Source organism: Neodiprion pinetum, chromosome 1 (assembly GCF_021155775.2).
Source record: "Neodiprion pinetum isolate iyNeoPine1 chromosome 1, iyNeoPine1.2, whole genome shotgun sequence".
Lineage (NCBI taxonomy): Eukaryota > Metazoa > Arthropoda > Insecta > Hymenoptera > Diprionidae > Neodiprion > Neodiprion pinetum.
Window position 1 is genome coordinate 20,495,703 of NC_060232.1, and position 16,379 is coordinate 20,512,081.

The following is a 16,379-nucleotide window of genomic DNA, read 5'->3' on the forward strand; positions in this document are numbered from 1 at the left end:
ATTGCAAAAGATTATGCAGGTAATAAGAGTAGAGGTCGAGATAAAAGAGACGTGGGAAGTAGGCGCGAAAGGGGTGAGAGAAAGGGGGATATGGATAGCAAGACTAGGGAGCAGGGAGCAAAAGAAGAGGAAGTTAATAGATAATAAAAGTCATTTAAGAAGGAGGGAAGAGATATTAGAGGAGGATCTCACCTGGGCGAAAAGAAAAACAAAATGGAAATTGCGGGAGATAGCAGCGTTCGAGGAGAGAAGGCGAAACAGAGTAAGAGCAGGGTATGTGAAAATATGGATAAAAGGTAAAATGTGCAAGTGGGATGAGATAGGAGAGGTGCTTAGGGATGGGGCGGGCAGAGACCTGGGCGGAGAGGAAAAGGAGGGGGTGGGAAGTGATAGTGACAGGATAGCAAGTGAAGAACAGCAAGAGGTTGATATAGCGTCACAGGCGGGGGTGAGTCGGGAAAGGCAGGTGAGGGAATGGATAGTATGGAGCGGCGGAAGTTGCGGGCGGGGGAGAGGAAGAGGTGAAAGAGGAGGGTAAGTGAACAGGTGATGAGGGCTGGAAAGTAGGGTTCTGGATCGTAGCGGGGCTAGCGAAAAAAGACTAGGATTTCTGGAGGGTTTTAATAGAGTGGGATGTGATATTTTGAATGAAAATATGGATAGAGAAGAAGGGATGGGAAATGATTAGTAATAAGCTACCGGCAGGATATGAATGGGAAGTGCAGTGTGCAGTGAGAACAAACATGAATGGAAGAGCAATGGGGGGAATGTTGTCAGGAGTGAGAAAGGAATTAGTAAGAGAGGAGGGAGGGCAGACAGAGGTAAAGGAGGGGATGGTGAGGAGAAAAGTAAGTGTAGGGGGGGAAAAATGGCTAGTAATAGGGATATACGCGAATGGGGATTTAAAAACTAAATTAGGGGAACTGAGGGAAAGAGTAGAAGAGGCAAGCAGAGGGGCAAAAGTGTTAGTGGGGGGTGACTTCAATGCCAGGACGGCGCAAGAGGGGGGAAGATGCTGGGGAGACAGAAAGGAAGAAAGTAAGAACAGGAAGTCAAAGGACAGGAAAATAAACCGAAAGGTAGGGAGCTGTTGCAATTTTTAGAAGAGACGGTCTGGTCAGTAACGAATGGGGATATAGAGAGAGATGAAGAAGTGGAATTTACGTATGTGGGAGGGGCGGGGGAGACGATGATAGATTATGCTATGGGAAGCAATGAGGTTAGAGAAAGGCTTGAGATTGGGGATAGAGTTGATTTAGACCATCACCCAGTGGTAGTGTGGGTGAGGGGGGGGAGTGTCTGGGAAAAGAAAGGAAAAAAGGGAAAGGGGAGTTGGTGAAGGGGTTCGGACAGAGGAGGGCAGGCAGAGGCTTAGAAGAGAGGTAAAATGGGAAGGGTAGGGGAAGCGGACGTAGGCAAAGAGATAGAGGAAATACTAAGGGAGCTTAGGCGACCAATAGAATCAGGAGGTAGGGAGGGTAATGCGAAAAAGGGTTGCTAGGGTGAGGAACCTAGCCAAAAGAAAGCAGACCTTAGGAAAAATCTAAGAAATTGGAGCAAGAGAGAGGAAGAAAATATAGAAAGGAAAGAAGGTAATATAACATATTATGTGAGGAAAAGATTAGGAAGAAAATGAGAGTGTCATAAAAGAAGTAGCTGAAGCAAAGACGTAAAGTAAGGTATGGGAAATGATAAATAGGGAAAGAAGAAAGTAGAAGAAGGTGAATGAGGCAATAAATGAGGAGGAGTGGAGGGAGTATTTCATAAGACTATAAGGTGGACTGGACAGGGAGGGGGACGGGGAAGGGAAGCTACAGAGGGAAGAGATCAGAAAGGCGATAGGTAAGTTGAGGGATGGAAAGGCACCGGAAGGGGATGGAGTAGTTAGCGAGGTATGGATACATGGGGGGGGGGGGGAGGAGATTTAGCAGTGGGTATGGAAAACATTCACAGGGTATGGATGGGAGAGAGTTGGCCAGAAGAATGGATGGAAGGACAGATATTGCCGATGGTAAAAAAGGGGGAGGGAAAAGGGTAGAAGAGTACAGGGGGGTTACTCTAATGCCGTCGTTGTACAAGGTTTACGCGATGGTGTTAGCAGGCAGGTTAGAAAGAGAAGTGGAGGAGAAGAGTGATATCGCATAATCAGTCGGGTTTTAGGAAGGGAATGGGGATGATTGATAATATGTATGTCTAACTATCTAATCAACAGGCAGGTAGGGGAGGACAAGGGAAAGATGGTCGCATCTTTTGCTGACTTGAAGGCAGCGTTTGATTCGGTAGAGAGAAAGGTGCTGTGGGAGGCTATGGAAAGAAGAGGGGTGAGGGTAGGGTTCAGGGCAAGAGTAGAGGAGATTTACAAAGAGACAAAAAGTAGAGTAAGGAGTGGGGGGAAGGTGAGAGAGGTGTTCTGGATGGCGAGGGGGGTCAGGCAGGGTTGCCCACTCAGCCCGCACTTATTTAATATTTTGTTGGCGAATATGGAAGAGGAGATGGCAAGAGGGAGAAGGGTCGAAGGGCTGAAGTTGGTGGCAGGTGGGGTCTCGACTCTAGCGTACGCCGATGACGTAGTGCTGTTAGCAGAGCAGGAAGAGGAGATGGAAATTATGATTAGGAAGCTAGAGAAATACATGGATAGGAAGAGGCTGATGGTAAATGTAGCAAAGTCGATGATTTTGAGATTTAGAAAAGCGAGAGCTAGAAAGAAAAAAGCGGATTGGGGATAGAAAGGCAAAAAGATAGAGGAGGTGAAAGAGTTTTGTTACCTGAGGTACACAGTAAAGTGTAATGGCGGTAGAAAGCGCGCGTGAAAGAGACCGTGAGGAAAGCAGAGGTAGTAATGAGGCAGGTATGGGGAATAGGGAAAAGAAGGTTTGGGAGGGACTGGAAGAAAAAGATTTAGCTGTTTGTAGGATTAGTGTGGACGGTTATGAAATACGTTTCGGAGATATGGGGGTGGAGGGAATGGACGAAGATCGAGGCAGTACAGGATAGGTATTTGAGATGGACTTTAGGAGTAGATTGGCGAGCACCGGGGTATTTAGTCAGGGAGGAGTTACGGAGGGAGAAACTAGGGATTAAAGCAGGAAGCAGGGCATCGAATTTTGAATGGCAGCTGGAGAAAGGAGAGGGAAGCGAGTTAACTAGGAGATGCTGGGAAGAAGTAAGGGAAAGGGTAGGGAAGGGGACGCAGGGATCGAGATGGGAAAGGGAAAGGGAAAGTTTCTTGGCAAAAAAGGGAGCACATAGTAGGGAGGTAATAGAGAGGAGGGAGAGAAGATCCTGGAATTTAGGGAGATACAGGAGAGAATAGAATAGAATAGAATACAAGTTTATTACGTCCATTGAAATGTTGGACAAGAACCCAGTGGGTTGGGGAGAATACAGGTGGACAAGGGACGCTAGATTCAGGATAGGAAGCGAGATGAGGAAGGCAAAGAACTGGGAGGAAGAGGTAAAGATAAGGTGTAGGGTATGTGGGTGGGAGGACGAATCATGGGAGCTGGCAGGAGGACGTAAGGGCAATGTTAGGAGAGGAGGGAGAGAGAGAAGGATGGATAAGAGAACTGGAAAGGGTCAGGAATGTGAGATAGAAGGAAAGAATGAGGGATGAATGGGAAATGGAAGTCGAGTAGGATAAGTATGGTTAAGGTATAAAATAATATATAGGGTATAAAATAACATAAAATAAGATAAAGTAAAGATAGGTGATAAGGTAAAAATAAGATGTAATGTAAAAGAATGGCAAGGAACGGCAAGGCACAGGGCTAAGGCAGGTAGAGAATAAGTAGTGATAAGTTAGGACATAAGAATAGGTTAAGAATAGTGTAAGAAAATATGTAAAGGATCGTGAAAGATGGGAGAAATGGGAGTCGCTGTAACCCCAAGGGGGACAATAAATACAACATACATATTATCTAAATCGACATTTGTAAAAAGATGATTAATCAGTATGAAAGCCGCTATCTTGTTTTAGACAGTTTGAATTTAATAGTCAGTTTGCTGACAGTTTGGCTGCAGTTTGAACAAATAGTATCGAATATAACCTATTATTCGACAGTTTTTTGTAAAAAAAATATAAAGAATTCAAAAAATAAAAAAAAGCTTCCATAGCAAGATGAAGAATGGCGTCAAGAATGTTGTGTCCAAATTTGAAACGGATAGCTTAAAAATTTTCGTTGAGAGCGTATATTGAGGTGGTTCAAAATAATCGACTATACTTTCAGTCACCTTAAATAGTTATAGGAAGAGGGTATAAGGTGCCTGTTGAAATTCAAGCCCGTAATGTTAATATTCAATAGTTTCTGAAAGTCATTTTTTAATTTCCATTTGATTAACACGGGGACAAAATATTACTTTCATTCTGACTTTTGTCGCTCAGTAACGAGGCAATGTACACTTGGGGATAATGAATCTGAGACTGCTAATTTTTTACACCAGACAGTTATGTTGGTAACACAGAGAAACCTATAGCGCCATAATGGGCTGAGCCCGAAACAAACTCAATCACAATAAACATAACATAATCCATGACCGTCGAATCTAACATTAGAATACCGCGGGGATAATGACTTGTTGATGTGTCAGTCCATGGGTCATGGGTTATGTTATGTTTATTGAGATTGAGTTTGTTTCGTGCTCGGCCGACTATGGCGATGTAGATTTCTCTTTGTTGCTAACACAACCGTCTAGTGTAAAAAATTAGCCGTCTCAGATTCATTGTCCCCAAGTGTACATGAGATATCGTAGATTGGTCAATTATATAAGTAAATGATGCGAATTCGGCTTCGAGTTGTGTCTAGATTCCGGTATTTCGTATCTTCAAAGTGTAGTATGTGAAGTATTGCTATTCCAGCGGATGTGACAACAGCAGCTCAGACTATTGGTTACGGCTAATATTTGCTTTCGTGCAAAATAATGCTTGAAACTTTGATTTCCTTTTTCAGTCACCCCCTCCAAATTTATGAATTGTAGTATGATATTCTTTTTGGAGAATTTCACATTTCAATACGTAGCAATCTACAGTTGGACCTCGGCTATCGTGATCTTGATTGTTGCAATTGCGTCGAATATCGTAAAGAAATTGTTCGCTACGATCCCGACCATCGCAATCAGCTGTAGCTTCCCTTAAGCTCCACCACTGAACTTCATTGAGTTATTCGCGGTTCGGAATATCATCGTATTTGAAAATTCATAGTAGGCCCAACAGTTCAATTGATTGCATGTAGACTTAATTTCGTTCCACAACAGCAACAGTCATGCTCGATAGGCTGTGTCCCAATTCCATCCTCGATAACTTAGAAAAACGTCAATCACTTTTCCAGTGTTGTATACGCACGTCTCCTAATCTCTTCCAGTCACGTTTTCTTTCTCGCTCTACCTGCTTTCGTTACTCTCGGTCTTCATATGCGCATCACATGTGTGCGATAGAATGTGAAAGAGTGTGGAGACCTCTCATGCGTTGCGATAACCGAGGTTCCATCCAATTGTCATTTATAATGAAATCAGGATTGTATTGAACCCTTGAACTTTTTAAATGCCCGTTCTATTATCGCATGTTTTCAGGTAATAGTTGTTTCTATAAGACCACGGATGCGGGTGGTTCTCACGCATGCCTTAGGCGGGACAGCCATTGCTCCGCCACAAGTATCGTGGCAGCTAGTTGTCATACAAGCCGCAGATTCGACCCGTGTCGTTGATCCTGTGTTGGCCTTAGCTCGAGATGATGCCGTACACTTCTATCAGGTATTTATTAAATCATTTCCTTTCCACTTTATCAATGTAAGAGCAATTTTAGCGAAGACTTTTATCAAAAATGGTTGCATTCAACCTCCAAACCTTATTTTACAACTTCACTCCATTGCGAGTATAAAAAAATCCAAGGAAACTAGCGTATAACAATTTCTGAAACTCGAGTTTCACGTGGTATAATTACAATAATTTATACAGCAATTACCAGCTTCAAACTTCTTGATATCTGTATGGATTTGACCCCGACTCCCACCGAATTGATTGCCGATTTATATCCTACTTGTACTTTACCAAATACAGATTTTCTGATTTTTCAAGATTTTCTGCACCTGCCCTTGAGGAGTAGATATTTTAGATCTCATCTTCCGTAACTCGGAAACTGTGCATTTGGGAGACGAGTTGTGGAAGGAAAAAATTATGTTTTTTTTGTATTAGTGAAAAATATAACTGTACAGGGTTTCCCATTTTAACTTGAAGAACTGAATAACTCAAAAAATGCAAGCGAGTCAAAAAATGTTTGAAACAAAAGTTATTGGGTATCGAAAGGCTGATCCAACTATGACCTTCACTTTGGCATTCACCTCCATTTCTAATGGTATTTGAAGGTCAACTTGTGTTTTTTCAACTCAGGTTCCGGAAGAGCACGAAATTCTACGTTTAGATGGGTATCCATGTTAGAGGTCAAATTGACCTCTAGGGGTCATTTAAAGGTCGAATTTCCGCTTGATGCAACGAAAGCTCGTAAATTGTGATATTGCTGTTTGGGTTGAAGAATGCCATACATCGGTGACTAATGATATGTATTTTTGATATGGGTCGAAATGTCCGTAAAGACCAAACTAATGCATTAAATGACGCATTGCACGACTCAGTCACTTAAGCGCTCACATACCCTTGCGTACGCTCAAATCGAGTAAATTTGAAAATTATTACGAGGGGTGGCATGGTGAAAATAAAAAAAAATTTAGACTTGACATTTTATTGGCTTGTCAACTCTAAGAAGAAAAATATAATATATAAAAATATATAGAAATATTTCTTACGAGTATAAATGGACTACTGATGAAAACCATGGCGCCTCCTTATCGACATCATAATTTCACCAAAAATAAACCAATCTGCAAAAATAAAAAAGAATCTTGTGAGATTAGGTAATAGTAATAGTCTGATGTAAGGAATTTTTTTTTCAAAAATGAAGAAAAACAGTATTTGAAACTGTAGTAGGTATGAAATCAGAAAAAAAAATTATTTTTTAATAATATATACAAAAAAAAACCTCTCGATAGACTATTGTTACGGGTTTGAGCAGGTTTGATTCGACAAGCAGTTATCGAATCACCTCTATAGCCACCCAAGATGTTATTTGGGTAATTCGGGTACGGTCTCGTCGCTGATCTTAATCCGGAAATGACGGAAGGAGTGATAATGAAATGGAGAAGGTGTACCATTTGGTTGTATAAAAGCTTTATTAGAACTGAGAAATGTGTAATTGCGTAATTAGGTGATTTGGATTAGGAACAGGTGAAATGAGTATTTGGACTGGAACTAAGGTTGAACCTGAAAGTTAGAGTTGGAGTTGATTATACGAACGTTGGAATAGGACTGGAACCGAGGTAAAGAGCAGGAGTAGACCAAAGGTGTGCAAATCCAGCCGGAATGGTGGGGAATAGAATTAGCAGAGTTAGCAAAAGGCAGTGGCGTTAGCCAGAATGGAAATAGGAGGACAGGTTGAGACGATAAGGTTACACTCAGAAAAAAATGTGGTTGACTTTACTATAAAAAATTGTGTGCTGAGGGGACAATACGAATTTATAGTTAATAGAACTTATTGCATTATGTTTTTCCGAACTATGAACTTATTGTTACATCTGACAAAAGTTTTATCGTTAACGGTACAATAATGAAGACCTGACCATATTTAAACATTAGTGCGATAAATGTGATAAACTTATCGTTACTAGATTTATAATTTAGAAATTCAATACAGAAATTTTAGATTACAGTTTTTTAACTTTACTATACGAGTTGAGTAGCTTCATCGTAAATGTATAGTAAAACTGTGGAATGAAAAAAAATAGATGAGAAACTCGTAGATAATTCATGTCAATGATTTTTCGTGAGTGCAGACACCATTTTGACAACTTATCAGTAGCTACAACCGTTGGAAAACGCATGTTGGATCGATTAAAACCTAGCGCATTATTTTTTCCTAACCGGGGCTCGAACCCTTTTCGCTCGCAATGTTCCTATTGTAAGTCGGGCACCCTACCTACTACGCCAAACTACTTTACGAGAATCTATGACCTCATTTGATTCATAATAAAATGTACGGTCCATACGGGCATGACGGGTACAGTCACTGAAAACTGATTAACAAGATTATTCCATTTATCAAGTGCATTCAGTAGAATGTTTAGTAAATTCCAAGTACCGTAAATGAAATTTGCAAATATACCTAATACATTTACTGCACAATGAAGTAAATTCAAAATACCCTTTTGCGTTTTTCCAACTAACTTAAGCAAAATGACAAAATTATAATGCACATTTATTGAGAATGCTTAGTAATTCACTATATAACACGAAATTTGTAATTCAACTACACTTTTGTGTTATAAATGTGTCGTAGATTTTCAAATATTTTCAACAGTGTATGTATAGTTGTCGAAACTTTGTTCGTATGATCTTGTCTGAATAATTACTGTATCAGCGTTAACCATATTTAAGTCGAGTCAAACTATGTATGGTGCATTCAACTCTGACAAAAGTTGCAGGAATCATCTCGGGTGGTCTAAATACTTATCCGTAAATAATCGATTATAAATTAGTTAATTGAACCATACTCTATACTATCGAAGACTACAGAACAGAGCTTACCGCACTATACGAATATAATCCTGATGAACAACTGTATATGGTGAACATTATAACAAAAAATATAGTTAATTGTACGATTATTATAGTCCTTTTGATGTTCTTGGATCAACTAGAAGTGTGTGGTAAAATTAACATTGTATTTGTAGTGCGCCAAACGATAATTTGAGTAAATTCTACTACAAAAATTATCTTCACGATTATAATATTTTAACTATACAGATTTTTAACTATATGGGCAAATTTTTTTCTCAGTGCAAGTCTGTACAGAATCGAAAGATTTATTAATAAGGAGACCCCAACAAAAATTTACACCATTGTTCAAGGTTACCGATGTATGAAACTCGTTGACCCAAACAGCAATAGGATCATCATTTACCAGTTTTCCTGCACCAAGCGGAAATTTCACCTTAAAATGACCCGTAGCGGTCACTTTGACCCCTAACATGGATACCTATCTGAACGTAGAATTTCGTGCTCTTTTGGAATCCAAGGTCAAAAATAGGGGTGTTTACTTGAAAACCACAAGTTGATCTTCAAATCACCGTAAAAATGAAGGTCAATGCCAAAGTGAAGCTCAAAGTTGGGTTAGGCCATCAATACCCAACAACGTTTATTTGTAAATTTATTTGATCGGCTTGCAATTTATTGAGTGATTCAGCTGTCTAAGTTGAAATGGGATACCCTGTATAATATAATTATGTATAAATATGTCATTTTTTGAGTTTTCTGAAAACATTTGGCCATATCTTTTCTTCAGTCTACTTTTCATACGGTAACCTGTACATTAATGTTCAAAAAGAAGCGTAGCTCCCAAAAGACGGCCGTACTCACTTTGCGTCAATGTAAAAAAGTTTGATTTTCAGTCAAAGAAAATTCACAAAAAGTTTCAAATTTTTCGAAAACACCGTTTTTATGAAAAACCAATTTTTGTGCATTCTTCTTTAGAACCAATGACTTACGATTTTCAGAAAATTCTGAAAGTATTATTTCCAACCAATTCAGAAAAAAATATAACTATTTTTCTTCTACCACTTTTCTCCCAAATGCACAGATTTCAAGTTATAGAAAATGAGATCTGAAATATCTACACCCAAAGAGCATGAGGAAAATATCTGAAAAAATTAGAAAATGTGTATCTGGTAGCGCAGAAGTATCAAATGAATCGGCGATGAATTCGGTGGGGCCCGCGGTCAAACCGCGTTCACGTTCATTTGGACTACCCCATATAGGTATAATACATTATCGAGTGAGCTAAGTGACTACCGATTCATACCAACATTTACATCCATTGCATTACTACCGAATTTATTTACATATTGAGACAACGCTATTATTCAAGTTTATTTTTTCAGGTTTGCACGGAACGAAATTCTAGGATACGTCTTTCACCATTGCAACGTGTTACTGTTTCCTATATGATCAGCAATTTAAGATGGCTAAACGCAAGGTCCCTGGCACTGCTTGATACGCAGGAAAAATTGCATTTGCTTGATGTCAGATTGCAAGACGAATTGGAAACTCTGGACTTGAGTAGAGTGGGAATTTCCTATGCATCCAGTCATTTCAAAGGATTGTCTACTGGTGGCAATGTCTCAAAGGTAACGAGCTGAAATATGATATAGCACGTTCGATGTAACCTTCACGATTATCGCAATTTCAAGCTGATTTGTATTTAGGATGGTCCACCGACTTTCTGCCAGATTTTTATGGTAAAAATACCGATATAACCACAATTTGGATATGTTTTTGAGTACACTAATGCTGGTATACACTAAATATGTGATACAGTGTACTCTAAGATATGAAAATTCTTCAATTTTCAGGCCTCCAGGCCATACGTTTACGAAAAACGCGTTGACAAATTTGACTCAAGTTTTGAATTAAACCTTTGTCTTCCAATTTTCAAAACTGCCTTTCCTCATAAAAATACGACCTAAGGTGTGTTTTGTCCTAAAAATGTTTGTTTTTTCTGAATATGAACCCATTGAAAGTAATACTCTTAATACCTGTCAAAAACACGTTTTTTTACATTTGCAGTCTGCATGTGCGAAAAACCTAAAAGTAAATTGTTTCTCTTCAGTCTAAAGAAAAATTAGACATTTTGGAGTATATCCTGAGATTTTTATAGTACCATGGCAGTGGGATCATGTTTACTTTGATATAAATGTTCCAGGGACCTTGAATAGTATAAGTGTACGGGGTGGTCGGGTTTCATCGCCCCAAGCAAATATTTAAGGGGAGTAGGAGGCAAAAATAAGCCGAAAATAGGTTAGAATTTAAATGGCATTTGTGAAAAATTTAAATAACATGTATACTAGACTGGGCCAAAAAAATTGACTATTTTTTTTTTTGAAAAATATATTGAGAATATCATTCAGTATGGCAAAAAAAAAATTTCATGAAATTTTAAGCCCTTAATATTAACTTTAAGAGGTCTATCATCGCTATTTTTGATTTTTAGTAATAATTTGATGTTTTAGGTCAGAACTGTCGAAATATTGAAGTGAAAAAATTTATGTTCACTTATCCCTTTATAAAATTAAATTCCCTACAAAAAAGGTCTGATTATAGATTTTTGTCAGACAAGCCGTTTCCGAGTAATTAAGCTTAATAACTTGATATAATTTCTCGATTAATTCTCGATTAATTCTCGATTAATTCTCGAGAAATTATATCAATTTATTAAGCTTAATTACTCGGAAACGGCTTGTCTGACAAAAATCTATAATCAGACCTTTTTTGTAGGGAATTTAATTTTATAAAGGGATAAGTGAACATAAATTTTTTCACTTCAATATTTCGACAGTTCTGACCTAAAACATCAAATTATTACTAAAAATCAAAAATAGCGATGATAGACCTCTTAAAGTTATTATTAAGGGCTTAAAATTTCATGAAATTTTTTTTTTGCCATACTGAATGATATTCTCAATATATTTTTCAAAAAAAAAAATAGTCAATTTTTTTGGCCCAGTCTAATGTATACATTTTCTTAGTTTTGGCTACAAATGTCAGTGAATGAAGGTTTGAAAATATTAATATTTGAGGGAGATATGGGCAGGTATAGAAGACCACGTGTCTTATGCGCTGCTCTTTCATTGCCACGATTTCGAGTGAACGGTCAAAGTTTTTGGTAATTTTCAAGCGCCATTGTCTTTTTCGAATATTTTTTTAAAAACATGAAATTTAAAAAAATGGCAGATAAAATTTGAAAAATATTGAAAAATGAATTACATTTGCAGTAATAACAACAATAATAAATTTTTGATGTAGACGTTGGCTCACTTTGTAAAGAGAGTTGATATCTTCATTTTAAAACAAAGAATAAGGCGATATTTTACCGTGTTCTTGACTAATCGTAGCAAAACTAATGGAAAACATTGCTTAAAGAAAAACGCATGTAAATATGTACCACACCCGAACGTACGGTTATCTTCAACGCTCAATATCTTTCTTCATTATCCATAGTTTTTTACGTTTACCACTGATTTTTGTCATCGACAAAAATGTGACAAACAACTTGGAAATAAGAAAAATTGTGTGTCTTTTTCAGTAATTTATAAAGGCAAATTGAATTTTTCCACATCTTCAGCCGTCAAAGTCTTCCTAGTCCCTCTGAGCTGCAATTTTGCGAATTAGTAGATATACAAGGCCGGTTCTGGATACAAACACCTTCTTTACCGACCAAGCCGGCTATTCGCGCATCCCAGACGCAAACCCTTGAAGGTTACCCCCACTTTCGTAAGATAAAACGTGCTCTGCCGACCGCTCGTCGGTAAGAAAATCTCCCAAATGACCATGATCGTCGGTAAAAAATCCTCCAAATGGCCATGATCGTTGGTGAAAAATGCCTGAAATTGCCGTGGTATTACCCTTTGTGGGATAAATTGCGCTCTTCGTCGGTAACGAAAATCATGCTCGTCGAGCGGGATCGATAACTGCATTACCAAGCGCACTCCGTGAATCCTCACGCGTTCCAGCGGACCCCGTGGATCCTCGGATGTTCGACCGAGAATCCTGGCATGTGTCAGGTTTTGAGAGCTTCCAGAAGGTTCGAGAAGATTATCCGGCGATCAAGAGGTTTCGCGGGTGGAGGTACGACGTTGGGAGGCTCATGCAACGGCCTTGAACGAATCTAGGCTGACAAACAATTCGTCCAACGTGTTTCGACTCGACGTTGAGCGACATGCGGTCGAAGGATTTCGTTGCGACGTTGGATTCTAAAAAACCCCCTCTGGCCTTGAACGAATTTCAGGTCGACAAAACAATTCTCGGAATTGTCCGACGAAAACAATACTCGGAATCGTCCGACGTGTTTCGACTTAACGGTGAGCGGCCTGCCGACAACGGATTGCGGTGCGACGTTGAATTCTGGAAGGTTCTGAAATTTGTATGCGGCTGCTTTGACCCTGAACGAATACAGGCTGACAAACAATGCGTTCGACAAGTTTCGACTTGACAGCGAGCGGTCTGCGGACAACGGATTGAGTTGCGACGTTGAATTCCGCATGGTTCTAACGTGAATCTGTAACATCTAACCAGGTCCACCGTCTGTACAAAATAGGTTAGCTTCGGTAGCTTCTAGTAGTATTTCAAGGATTCTGTATGCCTAGTGGGAGGAATACGGCTATAAAAGTCTGAATTTCAGGTCAGAAACATAGTCTTGCATCTTCAGCTCTCTTGAGGAGTACTTCAAACAAAGCAGTATTAAAACAGCGAATTGATCTGTTCTTAAAAAATATTCACGACTTGAAAACCGTTATTAACTAGAAGTCAGAACTCAACAAAGTGACAAAAAAGTTCGCAAATCTAAATTTATCAAGAAACTCATACCTACTAAACATTTAAAAAAAAATGGATTTCACGAAACTCAACAAAGCTGCAAGCATGAACGAATTTCTGCCGACGAAGAAATTGACGGAGCTGGAAATTTTCAAAATCTACAAAGTCACCAACATTCGACGAGTCCAAACGAGGTTTGGGCAGCGTGTCGTCACAGACCTGAACAAAGAATTCAGCGTATTCTTACCAGCACGGATTGTGCGACTGCTGAACGAGGACGAGACCCAATATCAAAAATGGGTGCAGACGATGGAGGAGGAGTGGTTGCTCTTACAGTATCTGGGCGGCCAGTACGGTCAAATTGAATTCAAAGATGCATCGACTCTTGCCTAATTTGTACACCATACCTGGACAGCGTGTGCAGCGTCTCCGACTCTCGAATAAGTTTCATCAAATAAAAAACCGAATCGTTATCTCCATTCCAATTATATGTATGTGTCTAGAAGAAGAATCAGTCATGATAATAAATAACTTTTAAGAAAATTATGTGGACGATGATGATGATGATGATATAAATTTCTATCAGAAAAACATGTTTTGTTCAATAAAAAAGTCTGCATTTTTTTTGTTCTCTTCAACAACGTTTTAGTCCAATAGTGATCTGAAACAGAGAAAAAACAAATAATGAAATTTTTGAAAATTGGAGAAACCTAGTGTCATGTCCGGAGTGGTCTCGCACGCGACGACTTAACCCTCTAGTGTAAGTGCCGATGCGAAGTTCGAATATTCGCGGCCTTATTAGGCCACTAAAATGTTAAATGAGAGGAGATAGGTGACGCGGCGCCGAGTGGCGTTAATAGCCGATACGATCGCGGTATTCGCTCGGCCAGCGAAAGGGGGAAGATTTTCGGGGACAACGGGATCTCTTTCTCTTTCTCTCCGGGGACGTTGAAGAGACTAGTCGCGTGCCACTTCATAATAACTGGAGTAGGAGGAAGGGAGGGTAACGTGGACTGGATACCGACGGCCCATCCCGATCGAATTGAACACCTGAAGATTCCACAAATTAATTCTCCGCCAAATCACCACCCGAGAGTCCCCGGAGTTTAAAAGAAAGAGCCAACAATCGACGAGGCATCTGGATAAGATAAGTTACTAAGACCATCGTAATTTCGCCCTGTAGGGATTGTACGGCTAGTGAACCGATCATATATTATTTAATTGTTGTAAAAAAGGAAAATCGGACGTCGGTCTGGTGGATCCCGATCCCTAGAATTAAATATACTTTTTGTTTTTTGTCTAATCTCACATTATTGTACGGCTAGGGGATCGATCCTATATTCTTCAGTTATTTTAAAAAAGGAAAATCGAACGTCGGTCTGGTGGAGCCAGATTCCCAGAATTAAATATGCTTTTTGTTTTTGTATAATCTCACACTAGGTAACCTTTAGAGGTTTATTCTTAATTTTTGGTGGGTGAGGAGGTGATCGTCCTCTACAGGGCGATCCTTGCGAAATGGATTGGAGGATTTCAATATTATTGTACTAGAATGTTTATGATGGAAAGCCAAATGTTTAATGAAAAAGATAGCAAGAGAAATGGGAGACGGGAAAGCTTACAATGGTTTTATCTTAATGTTTACTCTCTCTCTCTCGCACTTACTCTTCGGTGGTTCAGCTTCGAATTCGCAGAACGGCTCACTCTTTCACACTCACATTCAATTAAGACTACACAACTTGATTAAGTTCATGGTACAGCTTCCTACACTTAAAGTCTAACTTCGAAAGGCTGACGTCGCGACGAGAGACGCTTCGAACACCGCGTATAGAATTAGAGGAATTCACTCTCTATTCGTCGATGACTCTAAGACTGATAACTCTATACTCGACAGCTTTGAAGGAGCCTGTTTCCGTAGATGTCGATTTTACTCTGTCTCTAACGGGACTGACTTCGCTCGCTCGTCCGACACCCCTTGGAGCATCGGGCAGCGAGCGAAGTTTTTGCTGAATTCACAATTTTGGAATAAAGGCTCGCCTCGCGACGGTCATCCTCGAAGCGCGTGATCTCGTGCTCGCCTCATCCCCGTGTTGATTACACCCGGGATCTGGCGGGCGCGGAGACGCTGACGTTGCTGACCGTCAACTACGCCGTTGCGCTTTGGTTGTACCACGAACTGTTTTATAATGCATATTTTATGAATTTAAAGCTATGCTTCCTCGTCTCTAAGCGATATTAATTGTTATTGACATGGTTATGATGATATATTCGGGTGTGAATATGCGGCGTTTGTGACACTAGGACCACGTAAGTTTTATAATTGTTATGGTAAAAAATGAAGAAAGGATGTATCACCCGATACTTTGACAATTAAAGAATAAATTAACCAACAAATAAATATTTCTTTCCTAGAGCATGTAAATTTTCTTACTGCAAAAATTAGTAAAATGAAAAAAAAAAAATGGTCGTTTTTTGTTAAGATATAATATCAGCTTACACTTTTCGAAACCGCCACGTTCCGTCAGATTCACATTTAAGCAGCGTCAATACTCCTGCCTCGTGAACACAAATTTCACTCTTATTGTTCCCATACGCAGCGGTTGCCATTTCGATTCCGTTCATAAGTAAGTTAACCGGAAAGCGAAAAGCCCATTCCCGCGGCACTCTGATGTTAGCCGTTATCCGAACTGAGGAGACAAAAAAAAATGAACACATACGTTTGAAGTTTTGATTGTCTATCAATGATCATTGAAATTTGAGAAAATAATTCCGTCAGACATGCAAATTCTTGATTGCCCATTACAGAACCTTAAAAAAAAAAAATTGTAATATTCTGGTACAACTCACCGATCGCGATGGTGGCAAAATTGTTTGAACAATTCGTTGAAGGAAGCTGAAAAAAAACGCACAAACGCTAAACTATTTCTATTGACTCAAGCGAAATCCCAAGTTGCACAAGAAACTTAAAGACT

General features: G+C 39.4%; 1 protein-coding gene and 1 long non-coding RNA gene across 2 annotated transcripts in view; one reads left to right on the top strand and one right to left on the bottom strand.

The window, feature by feature from the left end:
• The window catches only part of LOC124220724 (uncharacterized), a 330,320-nt gene that overhangs the window by 48,892 nt on the left and 265,049 nt on the right, over positions 1 to 16,379 (bottom strand). The gene's annotated exons all lie outside the window — the stretch shown is intronic.
• Positions 1 to 16,379, top strand: part of Vps8 (vacuolar protein sorting 8) — a 170,417-nt gene that overhangs the window by 42,992 nt on the left and 111,046 nt on the right. The window contains exons 5-6 of the mRNA XM_046629809.2: positions 5,566 to 5,745; positions 9,981 to 10,226. Of these exons, the coding sequence (XP_046485765.1) occupies positions 5,566 to 5,745; positions 9,981 to 10,226 (426 nt within the window). The remainder of the gene's footprint in view (positions 1 to 5,565; positions 5,746 to 9,980; positions 10,227 to 16,379) is intronic.